Raw genomic sequence first — 17301 nt, 5'->3', positions numbered from 1 at the left:
AATGAAAGTAGACGTTGCTGATGGGATGCAAGCACCGACTCTAGAGGCAGCAGGGAGGACAGGCCACCAGCATGCGGCCGAGCTGGCCAAAGTAAGCTTGAAAGCAACGCTGGTCAGATAGGAGAAAGAGATCTTCGGAACATCTTTCCATCCTCAGACTCATACGATAAACATAGAGTGAAAGATAGAAAGCCCTTGCGTGTGTTCATGAGAGTTTGTGTCAGGCAGGGACACGTCATCGCGATGACTTTCTTTGGCCACTCAATCGGCAAATCCCGAAACTCATGTTGTCTTTCACCTTCTCTTACCTCCAGACCCACTGGCATACTAAATCTGGCTCAGTCAGGTCTTCGTACTACTGGATTCAATTGGCACTCTACCAAACCTTGAGAAAAACAGCTACAAGTATGGGAAGCACCGCTTGAAACTGAAACCCAATGATGACACGGACGTTTGGTAGCGCTATCGCACTTTGCTAGCAGATCCTTTCATCGTTACTCCCCCTCTACGTTTGTACGCATCGCCCAACAAGTCCTTCAAAAACTCCAGCTCGTCGATTATCTTCTTCCCTGCCCTTCCAGTCACGTTCCCCTTGACCACACACAGCGTTGTCGCGTTCGAGATGATATACACGCGCTGCTCGGGTAGGTCCGCTGCGCGCAGGATCTCCCTCACATTCTGCCTTGTAGCGCTGACGAAGTGCTCCCTGGAAGCGAACTCGAGAGTTGCACGACTCTTTGCATCTTGCTCCTCATCTTCGCTGTCGTATCCCATCTCCCTCATCACATTTCGGATGTGTACGTCCGCTTTTGAGCGCACGATGTAGCACGGGATATTGTATAGCCGGGCGTTGCGAAGGATGGCGACATCCGTCATCGTGAAGCGGTTGTCGATCAACACTACGAGAGCGTCAAAAACGAACAAACCCTGCTGGTTGAAGTATTGCCAGTCACGAATGTGGAGCGTGCCCGCGCCTGGGATGTCGTACCATACGAACGGGTTCTTGGGGTCCGAGTCTGGGAAGCGGGACATGCGCAGCGTCGTCTCTGTGATGCCCGTCGCGGCAGCTCCCCCATCCCGGTTGCGCAGCCCGCGCAGTGCGTTGATGAGGGACGATTTCCCGCTGCCAGCGATACCCGCGACAGCGAAGTGGTAGAATCCTTCGCGATACCCGATCCGACGCTTGGCGTCCTCCACATCTGCTGCAGATGGCACAACAACTGGCTGGATGCCTTCGTGGAGCTGACGCTCTGCCTCTGCCTGAGCCACACGTGCCGCGCGTGCTTCTTCCTCGGCCAGTCGTGCAGCGGCCTCTGCAGCGCGCTGGGCTTCGGCCGCACGCTTATTCTCCTCCGCTGCGAGCTGCTGCTGACGCAGCGCCTCTTGCTCTGCCGCCTCTGCCGCCCTCCTCGCCTCCTCTCTCAACTGCTGCTCCCGTCTCTGCGACTCATAACGCCCCGCTTCCGCCGCACGCTTGGCTGCGACTCGAGCTTCTTCGGCTTGTCTTCTTATACGTTCCGTCTCTGCCTGAGCGGCCTGCATGGCCGCTTGCGCCCCTCGGGCCCGTTGAGCCTCTAGCTCGGCCTGTCGCGCGAGTCTGTCCGCTTGCTCCCTTGCGACTTGCGCTTCCCTTTCACGCTGTTGCTGATCTGCCTGGTGTGCTTGGGCGCCCAGTATATTGGCGAGGGTTGGGTTCTGGGCCGCAGGTCTGGATCGGAGGCTGGATAAGAGGCCAAAGACGGCTGTAGCGACGGGAGGGAGGATAGAGGCGGCGGCGCCCATCGTGTTCTGAGGTAGGACTAGAGCTGGAGAACCCAACCTTCTATCGCATTGCGTCTTTATGTGCGGTGGTGGTATCTGGGGCACAGGGCTACAGGAGTCCCGGCGGCATTCTCACGGCATGGTATGTTCCAAAGGTTTTCTATTTCTGATACCGCCAGAAGGGTGAATTCAAGTCAGCGCTTAGAGAAGATCTGCGTGGTTCTACCGATCACGGCTATCTCGCATTGGGGATCAGACATATGGATAGTGTTGCCGCGGTTCGGGCGGCCAACGGTTTGGAACCATGAACCGAACCAAGAATGCCCCCGGTTCCGTCCGAGTTGGTTTCTAGGGACAGGCAGCTCCCCGAACCTAGTTTTGGTTCCTAGACCGGTTCGAACCCCGTAACAAGGACAACAAAATCTATAACGAATTTGTAGTAGAATTATACTAATGTCACGACTGTGGTCCCGAGCACAATGAATGTTCATCAGGTGCAAAGTGCTATTTACAAGAGAAATTCACCTTCAATAGTCCTTGCATTAATAGAGCCTGCGTAATTCAGCATCAATGGTACTGCCTGACACTGTTTTGTCCGGGATATCCCTGAAGATGCATCTTGAATATGACATAGTCGACCCGCAGACCCACTAGTGGGGCTGCCTGGGTCAGTGGAGAAGGCCGAGGGTTGACTACAATTATGTCAATAAAATCATAAGCGAAATCAAAGCCAAAAGGTTTCCATGGCGTCTTCGCTCCCAGGGGTTCCAAACCGAGATCTAACCCTCTGAAACCCAACAATTGGTTTGGTCCCTGAAACCGAACCATGTTTGCCAAAAAACCGGTTCCTATGGGACTGGTCCCGGTCATACGAACTACGGCAACACTACATATGGACCACCCTAGCCCAAACCTTAATGCGCATGCTCACCCGCCGAGCGCCTACATTACGGCGTTTTGCGAGCGTCTAATGCATTTGGCAACTAGAACATCATCGGAATTTCATGTCAGGCAGGTATGGTATGAACGCCGTGTCGGTCTTCGGAGGAGTCATGCTAGGACATACGAGAAGGATAACAAAGACGTTCGCATATCGAGAAGAAGAAAAGTATTGCTGCTCACTGGCACTTCGCCGCAGGCTTGATGAACAAAAGCTTACGGGCGCAAATGATGGTTTCGCCACAGCTAGGCTGACTAAACTCTACCTTCACCCCAGGATTGTAAACCACCGACTTTCAGCCCATGATTCTTTGTGCACCCTCAGTTGACAGGCGAGAAGCATATTCTTTAAGCGCCTTAGGGCTAGGGTACCCGAGATTGAAGCCGCACGGATCTTTGTGATAACCTCTAGATGTGGCGTTCATTCTAATGCTTCTTGTACATGACTGTGTCTTTCATCGAACAGCCCTCTCAATACGATCCCATTTCTGAATTGGCAGAATCACCCTATGCCCTGTCCTTGCCTATCTGCGATTTTGACGCCTCCCCCGGACTTCCTTAAAGCGACGCTATCAACACTCTCCAAACCCCCTGTGACTTCCTACTGTCCAGTTCGTTGAATCTCTTCCCCCAATGGGCAACGTTGTCGGCTCTGCCGTGGACTTTGTCGGAGGATTCGTCACCGGCGTCGCCGACATGATTGGCGACTTCTTCGACACAGTTGGGACGCTCATGGAGCACATACTGCTCAACGCAGCGGGTGTCAACCCCGTTTATCGTGCCATCGAGCGGGACGACAAGCTCCGTCGCGAAGCAGAAGCGCGTGAGCGCGCAGTGCACATGGCGAGGGAGGAGGCTGAGAGGCTCAGACGCGAGGCGGAGGCAGAGGCACAGCGAGGCGGAGAGGCGGAGGAGGCTATGCGAGCTGCCCAGGCAGAGGCGGAGCGCCTCAGGCGAGAAGCTGAAAGGGCCCGCGCGGATGCGGAGGTCAGGGCGGAAGCAGAGCGTGACGAAGCGCAGAGACGCGAACGGGGGCTGAGAGAAGAAGCACGGAGAGCTGCAGAGGCTGCGGAGGCGGAGATGCTGCGTTTGCGACGCCTCGCTGCAGAAGAGACCCGGCGCGCAAAAGACGCGCTGCGCGCTGTAGAGGCCGCCGCGCGTGGAGCAGAAGAGGAAACACGCCGTCTTCTTGCCGCAAAGGAGGACGCAGAGCGGCGTCTTCGCGAAGGTGTTCGCCCGATCGTCATGCCCTCCCTAGCCGACCTCGAGGGCGCGAAGCATCGCATCGGATACCAGGGCGGTCTGTACCACTTTGCCGTCGTCGGCGTCGCGGGAAGCGGAAAGTCCTCGCTCATCAACGCCTTCTGCGGGCTGCGCAATCGCGACATCGGTGCCGCTGCCACAGGCGTCACCGAGACGACGATGCGAGTCGCTCGGTTCCCAGACCCGAACAGTCGAAAACCGTTCGTGTGGTACGACGTTCCCGGAGCGGGGACCCTGCAGGTGCCGGGCTGGCAGTACTTTAATGAGCAGCGGCTGTTTGTGTTCGACGCTCTTATCGTGCTCGTTGATAATAGGTTCACGGAGACCGACGTCGCGATCCTGCGAAACGCGCGGCTGTTCGCGATCCCGTGCTACATCGTGCGTTCCAAAGCGGACATTCACATCGCGAACCTGGTCACGGAGATGAAGGGGATGAGGCAACGAGACCATGACGACGATGAAGATGAGGACAGTGGTCAGGAAGATAAGGAGGGGATGGAACGCGAGGCCAGAGAGCATTTTATCAGCGAGACGCGGAAGAGCGTGCGGGACAACTTGCGCGTGGCAGAACTACCAGACCAGGAAGTCTACATCGTCTCGAATACCACGGTACGTGGTGCAGTGCGAGCCTCAATCCCCGCTAGGATGACGAAGAAAATCATCGACGAGTTGAAGCTCGTGGAGAATTTCCTGAGAGATGCATCCCAGCGCCGCAGCGTACGGTCAGAGGGGTCATTCATTTCGGATTCAGGAATTGTATCCAGCTAGGAAATACTTTTGCAACTACAGAGCTACCTATCCCTGTATTCTCATGCCAGTGCAGGCTCCAACACCTGGCGGATGTAAATAATGTGCTGGAGAGTGGGTTTCCAAAACTGCGTTCATTCACATGTCATGGCCAAAACATATTTTGGTCTCGTCAATAATATGTACTAGTCCGCCATCGGGCAATCGGCTAGCAATGAGGGAAGTTATCCTCGCTTGATTGCTCGCGATGATGTACTCCAAGATACGTTAAGTGAAGATGGGAGCAGAGCAAGTTCACCCTATCACCAATGTTACAATGTAAGCGTCTTAATCAACGCTGCGTTATAAATTCAGGAAGCGCTTGGAAATCAAGCGCGTTTAAACCATTATTAACAAGTCATATAATAGGTACCGTTAGATGGGACAGTACTGAGCGGCGACACGGTCGTAAGTCGTCACCAATACAACACCATAAAAGAAGAAATGCCAGTGACAGGTGGACGCGACTTCCGAGGCGCTGCCTCGAACCTCACAGCTCACTTAGTTCCAGTTCCAGTCCCCATAGATAACACCGACGCTGGTATCGGCGAAGTACTCGAAGAGGCCTTGGGACAGGTCCAGCCCGTCACCCGGGCAGCTGGGGCACTGGAACGCAGCGCAAAGTTTAGTCAGATCTACACAATCACGAGTCCGAGGGCAGACGCGTACCTTGTCCACGGCAGTCGCAGCCGCGGACTTGCCGTTGTACGTGATGGTGAGGGCCCTCCCGCAGTTCTGTCCGGTGCCGTAGTCCTATAGCGAGCAACATGTGAGTCGCTGAATCATACGAATATGCGAAATCGAAACACTGACCGTAAGGCTCAGAGCGACGACCTACAGTGACGAAACTCGCGTTAGAGCCTGTTTCACTACGACGTGAAGAGTAAATGGCGCACATATTGACTAGCGGTGTTGGTGGTGCCGCACGCGCCAAGTCCAGGGGTGTAATAGGTCATGCGCTGGTCCGTGGCACGGCGTTGAAGCATTGATTCCTCAACAGGGGCAGCGGCGCCAAGGCCGAAGATGGTGGCGAGGGCAAGAAGGGATGTGAAGGAAGCACGCATTGTTGAATAGATATGTGAATAAGAATATGATAAGGATCGAGGAGTTATTAAAATAAAGCGTCAAGCTTTGGTATGAGAGGCGAGTGTTGAGCGAGTGCTGAATGAGTGACTTGTTGAACTTGACATACAGCAACATTTCCTCTCCCTTTATACCTATTTTCCTGGCGCCTCTGGCCGCCGGCTCGGATTGTCAAACGCGACCTCTGAGCTGGCGGAGCATCGCATGCGACCCTCAGAGAATACAATTGGACGCCTCCATTCATCCGAAAGGTGACTGTGATCCCCTTGAGACGTGGTGACCATGGGCATAGCACGATCCGTGGGCTAGGCTGGACCTTTAGCGTGTTTTTGACGCGGTAAATGCCGAACATCATGCGGAGGTGCCTGTATGATGGAAAGTAATGTTGCCCATCTCTGGCGTAGAAAAAATGTCGATAGACACAGTGAGTGTCTCAAGATCAACGCTTTCATAGTGGTTGGGTACCTTTTTCACGAGAACGAGAGATGCAGCGCAAGGACGACACAACGAGCTGTCTGGAACCAGGTATGAGCAAGAGTTTCCTAGGCATGGGGATAGTCTGAGATCATGACAATCTCACCAAACAGCGGGAGCGCCGACCATAGCGGCTGATGAGCGCGGACGACGGAAGCGGAGCAAAACCCGAAAGACCAATGGTAAACGCTGAAGCCAAAGACGAGGAGATAGCGCGTCTCCAATTTATTTTCAGCCTGATCCGCTCGAGAATGGATTGCCGTGGACTCCCTTACGAGAGCCTGAGCCTGGGTAACGTACAGTGTAGTGGTTGATAACGTTGACGTGGCCAGTATTGGGTTGGTGCGTCGCCGAGTGTTTCGAAGCAACCGGGCGCACTGGAAACGCGTATTACTCGTACATTACTCGTATATTCAAAATTTCTGCCCGCTTTTGTTTGGTTTTTTGTTTGGGTCTTTGATGAGATCCCCTTCAGATCAGATTCACTTTCAATTTGGAAATCCTCCTCCTTTTTGGGCCATCCGGCTGATAAGATAATGGAGCGCTTCGTTCGTCGCCATCCTTTCCTCCCCCTCCCCCGTCTTCGCATCATGGATCCTCGCTATTTCAGAAATGGTACGTGTCTCAAGCTCTCTAATGTCTACACTCATTTACTTCAATCATGCCAGTACCATAGTGCAAATCTTCGGTGCGTATCACTCCCATCGCATTTGGGCTATTAGCTCACGAGAATTTGCTCGTAGATGGCGGCTGTAGTCTTCTCGACTCGGTCTTGGTCATTACCGTATGTGATTCTATCCTCGCTTTGCTCGTGATCGTCCCCATCCTTCGCTTCGGATGCAGAATCTATAGGTACGCCCTCTCACTCGAGCATCATCCCTCCTGCTGCGACACGTCCGTATGTTATCACACATCTTCTTCTATGCTTACTAATTGCTTTACAGTTTTGCAATGCCTTCCCTCACTTGCGTCACCGACACCCGATAGTAGACAACGGGCACTTTACCACCTGCGCAGGTGCCAGCAGCCTCCCAGTAAGTCGTAGCCCCGACTGCTACCGCTTCCGAGCCGTAGCTTAAAGCCCTGCTGCCACGTTTGGCTGCGCACCTCACGTCTCGCTGGACCCTCGCACCGCCTACATATACCAAACAGCCAGAGACCGTTTCACTCGCTCGCCTTCGCAGCCCCTCCTGCCGACGTGCCTCTGCGCCATCACTTGATTCCCCGAATCCTACTCATGTCCTGATACGAACCAGACACCGCCCATGAAACGGGCCATAACCAATGCCAGTGTAATGTCAGTACACCCATTCAATCTTAAATATTTGCATACCCCTTTTTCCTTCCCCCCGCTCATTCGATTGGGATGGTCTGGCGAAGAAGCGAGAGGTACTATCTCTCTCAGTGTATTGTACCATAGTTGTAGGGCTCCTCTGTTCATCGCTCGTCTTTGTCAATATCAATCAAACCTATCCGAGACGAGTTTACCTTCGCAGTCACTGCCTACAAATATCAGCTTGATCAGCTAAACCATGCTAAACCTCCAATGTCGAACTCTAAGGCCAAGGCATAGCTAAGAACGACTCAGACAAATAATGGAACGCTCCAACGTGCGTTGGAGAAATAAAAAAGTTTCTTGATAGCAACGTGATAGGCCCAAGGTGTAGATGTCACGTTAAACTGGACACCGAAACAGTGACTGTCATTAGCTCGTTATTGATGGAAAGTGCCGGAGCGTAGCTCGGCATGTCTTGTATACCTGATTTTAATGTACCTGGTGTTTGATTTACTAGAATCACATATCTTTGACCTGATTTTGAAGTCATGTACCCGGACCTGTTCATTCAAGTCATGTACCTGGGACTGAAATGCGAATCCATGTTCACGGTGACGTCACAGTGGTGTTGGTGGCTCCACTCCTAACAAACAAATGCAAATGTTGAACTTGGCCTTTTCGCGTTGTCTTTTCTTCCTCCTTGACACCTGTCGGCCTCTGCCATCTCCCTCTCCCTCTTCCTGTCCACCGCATTTGCACCTCACGACGCCTACTCTCGCTTTCTATGGCAGCTCCTGGATCGGGCTGCCTGGCCTTTTTGTCAGCCAACATTCACATTCCACCAGCGGACACGACACTACTACTATGACCCGTTTACAATTCATCTTCAACGACCGTCCACGTATTCGCCTTCTCCGCTGTCAGCCCATCTCTCCAAGTTCTAGTATCATACTACTCAACACCAACACCATGCATATATAGGTCAACTCTCATGGTTCGTGATCAAGGCTCTCGCCGAGCACGACATAGTTCACGTAGGTCGCTCTAACAAGCTGCTTAAACAAGGCACTGATTCCGCCGTAGGGATGATCAACGCCATCGTCAGTGTGGGACAGCGCACAATCGGATGGATGTGACGGCACACTGAAGTCATTGCAGCGTGCATAACCTGCTCGACATTCTCATGGACAACGCACCCATGCCCTCCACCGGCGGCGTTCTGTTGCTGCGGTATAAGTGCTCGCTTTGCGACCAGCATTGACGCACACCGCGCGTTTATACTTGGTGCAGATTGCCCTCACGGTGTTTGACAAGCAGAGGGAGTGCGCATGGCATTGGGCGCCGCATGCGAAGGCACGCACGTTCGCAGACACGCTCCGTCTGAACGGGAGTAAGATGGATCATGTGCCCGCGGTGTAGGTGGACTCTCGTAAGTGTACCACAATACTTGTATTCTAGAGAACTTTGACGCGCTTGTGCCGCTCCCGCGTATAAGCACGCTCTAGAAACGATTCAAGTCCCATCCCGGCGCTCCCGGTAGCGACAGTGGTGCACGACAAGGGGAGAGAGCAGACATACTTCGTATCTGGTATGTTTTTCGTTGATTTACACTGTTTCATCTACTTACTCTCATTGGCATCTGGTTAGTATCTACTTTGGCCCATTCCCACAAGTAGGTTAGTTGCGCGAGAGGAGCCTCGACTGGCAGACCTCGCCGCGGCGCTCAAGAACATATATGTCCGCACCCCTTGTCGTGGATTTGATACAGACAACTCGGATGATGATAGCAGCAGCAACTTTGCGCCAGCTGAGCAGAAGAAGCTCCAGACGTTGAGCAGTTCAGGGGGCTGATTGTAGTTCTATATATTGAGTAGACAAATCACTCCCTGTGTAGATATTCATGAATACCATCGCGTTTGCAGTGGATTTTGCGCACTTTATTGTGTGGTAATCATCGTATTGTTCCATTAAAACTATTGGCTACGCATTCGATCCTGTCTCGTTGCCTCGGAAATCATGTTCTTTTGACATGAGAAAGTACATTGAATCCTGCAAAAACGTTAGTTGTTCGATCTTGGCCTCGTACATGATTATCATGAATCATCTACATTATTACGATATTCCGAAGGCATGAATAATACATGAAAACTACTAACGTACGAGCATACTTGACGTACATGAGTTTCAGGTATCTCTGTCCTCACAGTGGCGCTGGTGACGACGTCGACTTGTGCATTGTCATAGGTGGAACCCCACTGTGATGACTACCAGTAGTTTTACTCGAGAGTGGCGCCAGTACTTTTATGGAGCTTTCGACGGAGAGTCCGAGCAATGAAGAAGGAGAAATTTGACAGAAAGGTTGTGAGCGTCAAAACAGGGGTTGCCAGCAGTTGACGCAACATCCTCCGCCTCGGCATTTGCCGGCGATTTTCTCTCCCGACGCGATGACAAGAAAACGAGTAAGTTCAATGCTGATATTTATGAAGACATACGTGGGCTACATTGAATGCATGCGATAACGACACCACAACTTCCAAAAGCTACTCTGGGCAATATCCTAACAGATGAACGACAATACTACGGTAGATCTACAAGACTTCACTAGAAGACTCTGTCGGCTCTGGGTTACCCCTGCGACTGTACGCGTCGCCCAGCAGGTCCTGCAAGAAGTCGAACTCGTCAATCATATTACTTTGCACCGTCTTTGTCAGGTTATCTGAGGTAACACCGAACAACGTCGAGTTCGACACGATGTACACACGCTGGTCGGGTAGATCCGCTGCGCGCAAATTCTCCTCGACGCTCTTCCTCGTTGCGTTGACGAAGTGATCTCTGACGATCGCCACGCCCTGCTCGTCATTACTGTCGTAACCGAAGTCGTTCTTCAGCGAGTTTTGGATCTGCATGTCTGCCTTGGACCGCACGATGTAGCACGGGATCTTGAACAAACGCGCGTTGCGGAGGATGGCGATGTCCGTCTCTGTGAATCGGTTGTCGAAGAGGACGATGAGCGCATCGAACACGTACAACGCCTGGCTGTTGAAGTACTGCCAGCCGGGAATCTGCAACGTGCCCGCGCCTGGGATATCGTACCATACGAACGGATTCTTCGGGTCCGAGTCCGGAAAGCGGGTAATGTCCAGCGTCGTCTCGGTGACTCCCGCCTTAGCTGCACCTGCGTCACTGTTGCGCAGCCTGCGGAGGGCATTGAGTAGCGAGGACTTGCCGCTACCCGAGAAGCCTGCGACAGCGATGTGGTAGAGTCCCTGGCAGTACTGGAAGCGGCGCTTGGCCTCCTCAAGGTCTTCTGTGGACGGCATGACGACGGGGCGGATGCCCTCCTTGAGCTGACGCTCCAAGTCGGCCTTCGCCTCGAGCGCTGCCTGTGCTTCCTCCTCAGCGATTCGTGCAGCCGCCTCTGCAGCACGCTGAGCTTCCTCCGCGCGCCCAGCCGCAGCACGGGCTTCCTCAGCTCCCCTCCTGTTGCGCTCCGTGTCCACCTGCGCGGCGTGTATGGCATCCTGCGCCTCTCGAGCCCTTTTCGCCTCCATCTCCGCCTCCCTTGCGAGTCTTTTCGCCTCCTCCCTAGCTGCTTCTGCTTCTCGTTCGCGTCTCTCCTGCTTCTCCTTGAGCCTGTTTGACTCCTCTATTTCGCGAAGCGTTGGGTTTTCGCGCGGAGGCTGGAATATAAGTTTGGCAACAAGGTTTACGATGGCTATAGCGGCAGGAATGAGGACTGAGACGGCAGCAGGAATGAGGACTGAGACAGCGGCACCCATCGAGTCTGAGGTGGGTTTGAAGGAGAAACCGACGGTGCTATCGCCTTGTTAAGTGGTGCTGTTATTCGCGTCCGAGGTTAGGGTACTAGGATACCGATGGCAAGAAAATGCGTGTTTCCGCAACATGCAGAAATTCTTCTTTACAAGTACTAGGAGACGGACAAACCAATGATCTGAGAAGCTCTGGTGGATTCTTCTGATCCAAAACCAAAGGAAATCTGGTGATTCGAAATAGGACATGCGACAAGTTAACGTCTAAAATGGAGAAAGTACTGTCGTTGAAGTGTTTGATGTACCACGTCGTTTGCGCGTCTAATAAAATTAGCTACCTCATGGTCGTAATCCATCATAGTACGCTAATCCCGAGGGCATGTTCTGTATACGCAGAGAAGAAGTTCCATGCAAAAACACGGGCCGCTTGGGATTCCTAGAATGTTCCGGAGGAAAGAAGCACACGTTCAGCTTGCAAACACCGCTGACACTCTCAAGCACCCCAGCGAGGATGAGGATCTGCGGAGTGGCGGCAATTCGAGAACAGTGGTCTTTGCTTTGCCATCGAGATGAAAAAAGTACACACCATGCATGTCTAAGAGTCCCGTTTTGGCTGCATGAATAGCGATCTCTGAGGAACATTCGAAAACGTTGATCATAACTCCATAGTAGTAAATGTTACATGTATAGTAGTGGAATAAGGAAGTAAAAATGCATAAGTAAGAGCAGGAATGCATAATTATCGCGTCGGAGACAATCAAAAGACACCAACATCAGCCCTTTGTATTTAGCACTTTGCCATGACCCAGCACTTTCGAGCAATCTAGAGAATGTAAGTGACGAAACCTGCGACAATGTTTACAACCCCAACAACAGATGCTGACACGCTTGGCAAAACCGTAGCACCGATGGACTGAAGCAAAGAGAATATGCCGGTCGTGTTTGCGCCGTAGGCTGCTGACTGAAGCGCAGACGCTGCGGATGCTGAACCGACACCGCCAGCTTGCCAGCCGAGAGCGTTTAGGATGGCGATGCCCACGGGTTGAACTAGACAGGCAACCCCTAGCCCGATGAACAACCCAACAGCGATTTTACGAGTCAAAGGGTTCCTGTACAGAGAATGGACTGAAAACAATGCACGTCAGCCTCATCCTTTACATTCACCCAACCACCAGGACGTAGTCATTGTTATGGCTGGCTGAGGCCGACATACCGATCGGTCCAGCTTTCGGCACAGAAAGCTGCGCGAGACATGCCTTGACCTGGCCGATGAACGGAGCTGCACGCCGTACACTCGCGATGATATGGCTAGCAGTACGAGGTGTAGTTTCGATCATGCTGCCATCCAACGCCTTTGGTGGGGTGAGCAAGAGCAGACCGTACGTCGGCACGGCAAACAATGCTGCGGAGCATCTGACCTAGGCTAGCTTCGCCAGACTTGAAGATATGGCGAGCGACGGCGAAGAGGTACGCAATGAAGCTGAGGAGTGGTTCATGACACCATGTTGGCTCTATACAGAGGCAAAGAACAAATGGTTACTCTGCTGGTCCAGTGGACATGGTGAATCGAGCTGTTGGATGGATGAGAGGAGATACAGAGAAAATAGAAAAGTTGGGGGAATATACGGAATACACGAGACTCTGGAGGAATGGTTGGAGATAAATATACGCGACGTCCATGGCGGCGCAGCAGAATGGAGTGATGTGACTCGTATTGGAATTTGCTCGTCGGGTGCACGGTTGAATTTGACTCACCCCCTATCGTCAAATCGGAGGCAAGTTATCAATACGAGGGCAAATGATGACTTTTGCAGTGCGATGAACTGCACCAATGGGGTCCTCGGCGCGAGCGATGAGGTCCTATTTCTGATTAATCCTGATAACCTTGCAGAACGAATATTTCAAAATTTCACAGATGTTTCCTGACACGTTGAACGAAGGTTTTGGATTCCGAAGAGAGAATGGGGAAGATGGAGAGGTTGGGGAGAAGAAGGAAATCATCCGCAACTCCGCGCCCCGACCGGCAACTGCCGGCGCGGGGAACACAGCCGTGTTCCTCCTTGGGTCCTCGTCTGCACCGTATCCAACCTTGGATCTCAGTTTTCCTACACTTTGCGCGGTCGCCTGCGCTGGTCGCCTCGACCACTCCTAGAGAGCCATCGTATCAACCTGTCGAAAAACGTTACTCAATCGCCTTCTTGTCGCAGTCTAAAACAAAGCTATTGACAAGTCAAGTCGAATGCTCGTCCTATTCACGAACTCCGAAACCTCCTTGCTGTGGCACTCGATGTCCTCAGCAAGCGCTAGGTTGTCTGTGCTTTATGCTAAGCTTATGAACCGAGTAAACTTTGACTCCAGCTCTTTCGATGTTTAGGTTTCTGCCCCAGTCTCTTGCATTTAGTCCCAGGACACGGAATACGGCGAGAGATTAAGATGATACGCATTCGTACTACAGCTGAATATTGTACTCGAACGCAGGTACGGACTACAGTACCTATGTACACCATACAAACTAATGGTTGTCGATGAACATCTATAGGACTACCGCTGTGTCCAAGTTGCTAGCAATGGATATCGGAACTTCTTCCGTGCTCTCGTCACTGGGCTTTCCCCTTCGTCTCCATGCATCCCCCAGTACATCGTGCACGAGCTCGACTTCGTCGATGACATCCTCCCAAGCCTTGTTCCAGGCTGCCGAATTTCCTCCTTGGGCTACGACGTACGCGCGCAAAGTTGCATTAGAGACGATATACACCCTCTGATCGGGCAAGCCCGCTCTTTGCAGGTTTTCGCGCACGTTTTCCCTTGTGTCCTTTATGAATTCGTCCTTGGCCTTGCGTTTCCTCTCCGCTGGATCGCCAACCCCTTCCCAGCCATCTTCGTCGTCCTAGGAGTCGTTGTCTTCCATCTCCTCCATCTCCTTGACCAAGTTCGTAATGTGCACGTCGGCCTTCGAGCGTACGATGTAGCATGGGATGTTGAAGAGACGGGCGTTACGCAAAATGGCAACGTCCGTCTCCGTAAACCGGTTGTCGAAGAGTACGATGATCGCGTCGAAGATATACAAGGCCTGGTTGTTGAAGTACTGCCAGTCGGGAATCTGCAGCGTGCCCGCGCCAGGGATATCGTACCAGACAAAACAGTTCTGCGGATTGGGATCCGTGAAGCGAAACATACTCAGCGTCGTCTCCTTGATCCCCGTCTTCGCGGCGCCTTTGTCGCGGTTGCGCAGCCCGCAAAGAGCGTTGACGAGCGAGGACTTGCCGCTCCCTGCGTTACCCGCCACGGCGAAGTGGTATAGCCCTTCTCTGTACTCGACCTTGCGCTTGGCTTCCTCGAGCTCTGAGTCGGTGGGCATGACGACCGGCCGGATGCCCTTCTGGAGCTGCTCCTCTGCTTCCTCCTTAGCCGCATGTGCCTGTGAAGCCTCTTCCTCCGCCTTCTGTATCGCAGCCTCCGCAGCCTCCAGAGCCTGCCTTGCCTCGTCCACGCGGCTGTCCTCACCCGAGACGGGCTGCATCTGACTTGGCGCTTCTTCCACCACCAGTTCCTCAGCGGCATTTGCGTCTTCTTCGCCCTCCTTCTCAGTGCTCTCCCCTTCTTCTCGTGGTACCTCCGCCTTTCTCTCCTTGCTCTCCATTTCTTGCGCTTGCTCCGCCTCCTGTACCGTGCTCTCCCTCTCCCACGCTTCCTCCGCCTCCCGCCTCTTCCTTTCCCCTCTGAGTCGTTCTTCTTCCTCAGCCCACTTCTTAAGCCTCCTCTCCGCCTCCTCCTGCTGAGCCTCCACCTCTGCCTGACGCTTCAGTAGGTCTGCTAGCTCTCTGGCCGCCTGTATCTCGCGCTCCCTCTTCTCCTTCTCGCGCCAAAGCCTGTTAATTTCCGTGATGTTGTCCACCGTTGGGTTCGATCGGGGGCGATGGGATCGTACGGCACGGACGAGGGCTGAAACCGCACCCAATGTAAATGCAAGAACTGTCGGCGCCGCGACGATTGAGGCTGCGGCGCCCATAGAGTGCGACGGAGGACGAGGTGGTTGCTGGGTTGGGATGAGGGTACAAGCTTGAGGACGTTTAAGGCGTGCCTTTGTATTTAGAACAAGGTGCCGTCTGCGTCCGTGACATGAGGCAGGCGGCAGTCTTACAGCAGGCGAGTTTTGTTCGTCCACGCTGCCACGTGGATAGAGGAGGGTGGTGAAAACTCCGATACGCTCTGGCAATGTTGAATTACGTCAATGTGTGATTGCCATGTTCCAACCGCTAATAAGAGGCTTCCGTTGTATCGCCTCATATTATGTTCGAAGCAAGCATTGATGTGGAAAGCTTTTGTACATTTCGCTCGACCAAGTATCATACCTCATGCTAATTACACTGACGAACGTGCAGCTATTTCTCCCGGACCTCTTCATTGGTATTTTCGCCCTCACTCTGTAGAAGGGGAGTCGTCTCCGCGTTAGACAGCTGAAGCACACCTGTACCGTTTGAAGCCAGCAGCGCTGCAGCCTGATGTTCGTTGGCAAACTTGAGGCCCAATGCCGTACCAACAATGCCGAGTCCGGCGATAAGAGCAGGCAGGCTAACGACAGCCGTCGCTCCAATCGACTGCAACACAGAGAATACGCCGGCAGTATTTGCGCCATATAGTATGGACTGTATCACGGTTGCTGCGGATCCGGCAGCGACGCCGCCGGCTTGCCAACCTAGAGCGTTCAAGACAAGGATGCCCACTGGCGGCAGCGCGAGCGCAAGACCGAGGCCTATGAGCGCGACGGTGACCATCTTCGGATTATCGCGGTAGAACGCACGAACTGTCACCAGAACCTCAGAAACACTATTTGACGAAGCAAAACGAAAAGTCACATACTCTTCTCGGACGCCTGCTTCACACCCTCGACCAACCCATCCTTAGCATGCAGCGCAGCAAAGTGCGCCACGAATGCCGTATCCTGAGCTATGAGCGGCGCTGCACTCAGCGCGGCCGCGACGGCATCGCGTACCGCGTGGAGTGTAGTCTCGGTCACAGCGCCTATGTTCTGAGCAGTAGCGGCGAGTGCGAGTGGCGCGGTAGCAGCGACGTGGAGAGCTGCGTTGTGGATGGCGGACCCTGCGTTATGTGCGACAGCTCCGAAGACCGGACCTGCAGACTGCCCTGCGACAACGGCATCGCGAGCGAATGTGAAGAGCGCCCGTCTGAAGCTGAAACAAGATCTGAGCTCGGTGGGCTGCATAGCGGGTGCCATATGGAGACTTACTCGAGAGGCCCAGCAGGCATGATTACTGAGAGGCGGACTTTGGAGGGAGTCGAAGGGGTTCGAGGAGGTGAGAGGCGGGAAGAGGTGGTTGAGTCTGGGAAGAAAACAGAAACGGTTGCGTGAAAGATGAAACGCACAGCAAGACAAGAACCTTACGTTATGGCTCTTCCCGTGATCTGGGCGTCAGTATACACGCGGCGAACAACTTCGATTCAACTATGGAAGAAGCCAAGGATAGGAGGCTCGAAGCGGCCAATCTTCTTTGTTGGAAAGTACATACACATGAATAATGCTCTACTGCGATAGGCTTAGTTGTTGTAGAAGCCTGTTGGCTGCAATAGGTATGTGGAGGTCTTGTTCATACATTTCCTCGAACTCAAATGGATCGGAGAACATTTTGAAGTTTGTATTCTGTGATCCGCGAAGAAACCTGAGGGAAGCACAAGTCATGATTAATGATTCAGGAGGGGGAAGCAAGAAGGCTAGACAAGTCAAACTGTAGCCCTGAGGAAGTTTAGACCTCCGACAGCGGCTTATCCTGCGTCACTGCAGGCGAACTGTGATTTTTCTGTTACAAAAAGTGATTGAAGAAAGCGGACAGATGAAAGCCTTTTGCACCCATCTTTTGCTGTGCGAAATTTTAATCGACCTCATTTTACACCAAGCGCTGAACATCGAACTAAGATAGGTATCTCAGCTAA

General features: G+C 53.0%; 2 protein-coding genes across 2 annotated transcripts; both read right to left on the bottom strand.

Moving 5' to 3' along the window:
- Positions 1 to 369: 369 nt before the first annotated feature.
- On the bottom strand, positions 370 to 15610 carry CONPUDRAFT_132830 (P-loop containing nucleoside triphosphate hydrolase protein). Its single transcript, XM_007777031.1, has 4 exons — positions 14966 to 15610; positions 14297 to 14806; positions 10185 to 10464; positions 370 to 1283 (listed from the first exon to the last, which is right to left on the bottom strand). Exons 1-4 carry the CDS (start codon positions 15359 to 15361, stop codon positions 463 to 465), a joined length of 2007 nt encoding a protein of 668 aa, XP_007775221.1. The 5' UTR covers positions 15362 to 15610; the 3' UTR covers positions 370 to 462.
- Positions 15611 to 15645: 35 nt separating this feature from the next.
- CONPUDRAFT_85776 (uncharacterized protein) lies at positions 15646 to 16714 on the bottom strand. Its single transcript, XM_007777030.1, has 3 exons — positions 16601 to 16714; positions 16213 to 16544; positions 15646 to 16156 (listed from the first exon to the last, which is right to left on the bottom strand). The coding sequence occupies exons 1-3, from the start codon at positions 16618 to 16620 to the stop codon at positions 15735 to 15737; spliced, it is 774 nt and encodes a 257-aa protein (XP_007775220.1). The 5' UTR covers positions 16621 to 16714; the 3' UTR covers positions 15646 to 15734.
- Between the last annotated feature and the right edge of the window lie 587 nt (positions 16715 to 17301).

The sequence above is a fragment of the Coniophora puteana genome (genome assembly GCF_000271625.1).
Source record: "Coniophora puteana RWD-64-598 SS2 unplaced genomic scaffold CONPUscaffold_19, whole genome shotgun sequence".
Classification (NCBI taxonomy): Eukaryota; Fungi; Basidiomycota; class Agaricomycetes; order Boletales; family Coniophoraceae; genus Coniophora; species Coniophora puteana.
Note: the sequence above shows the minus strand (reverse complement) of the source record. Positions and strands in the feature narration are given on the sequence as shown.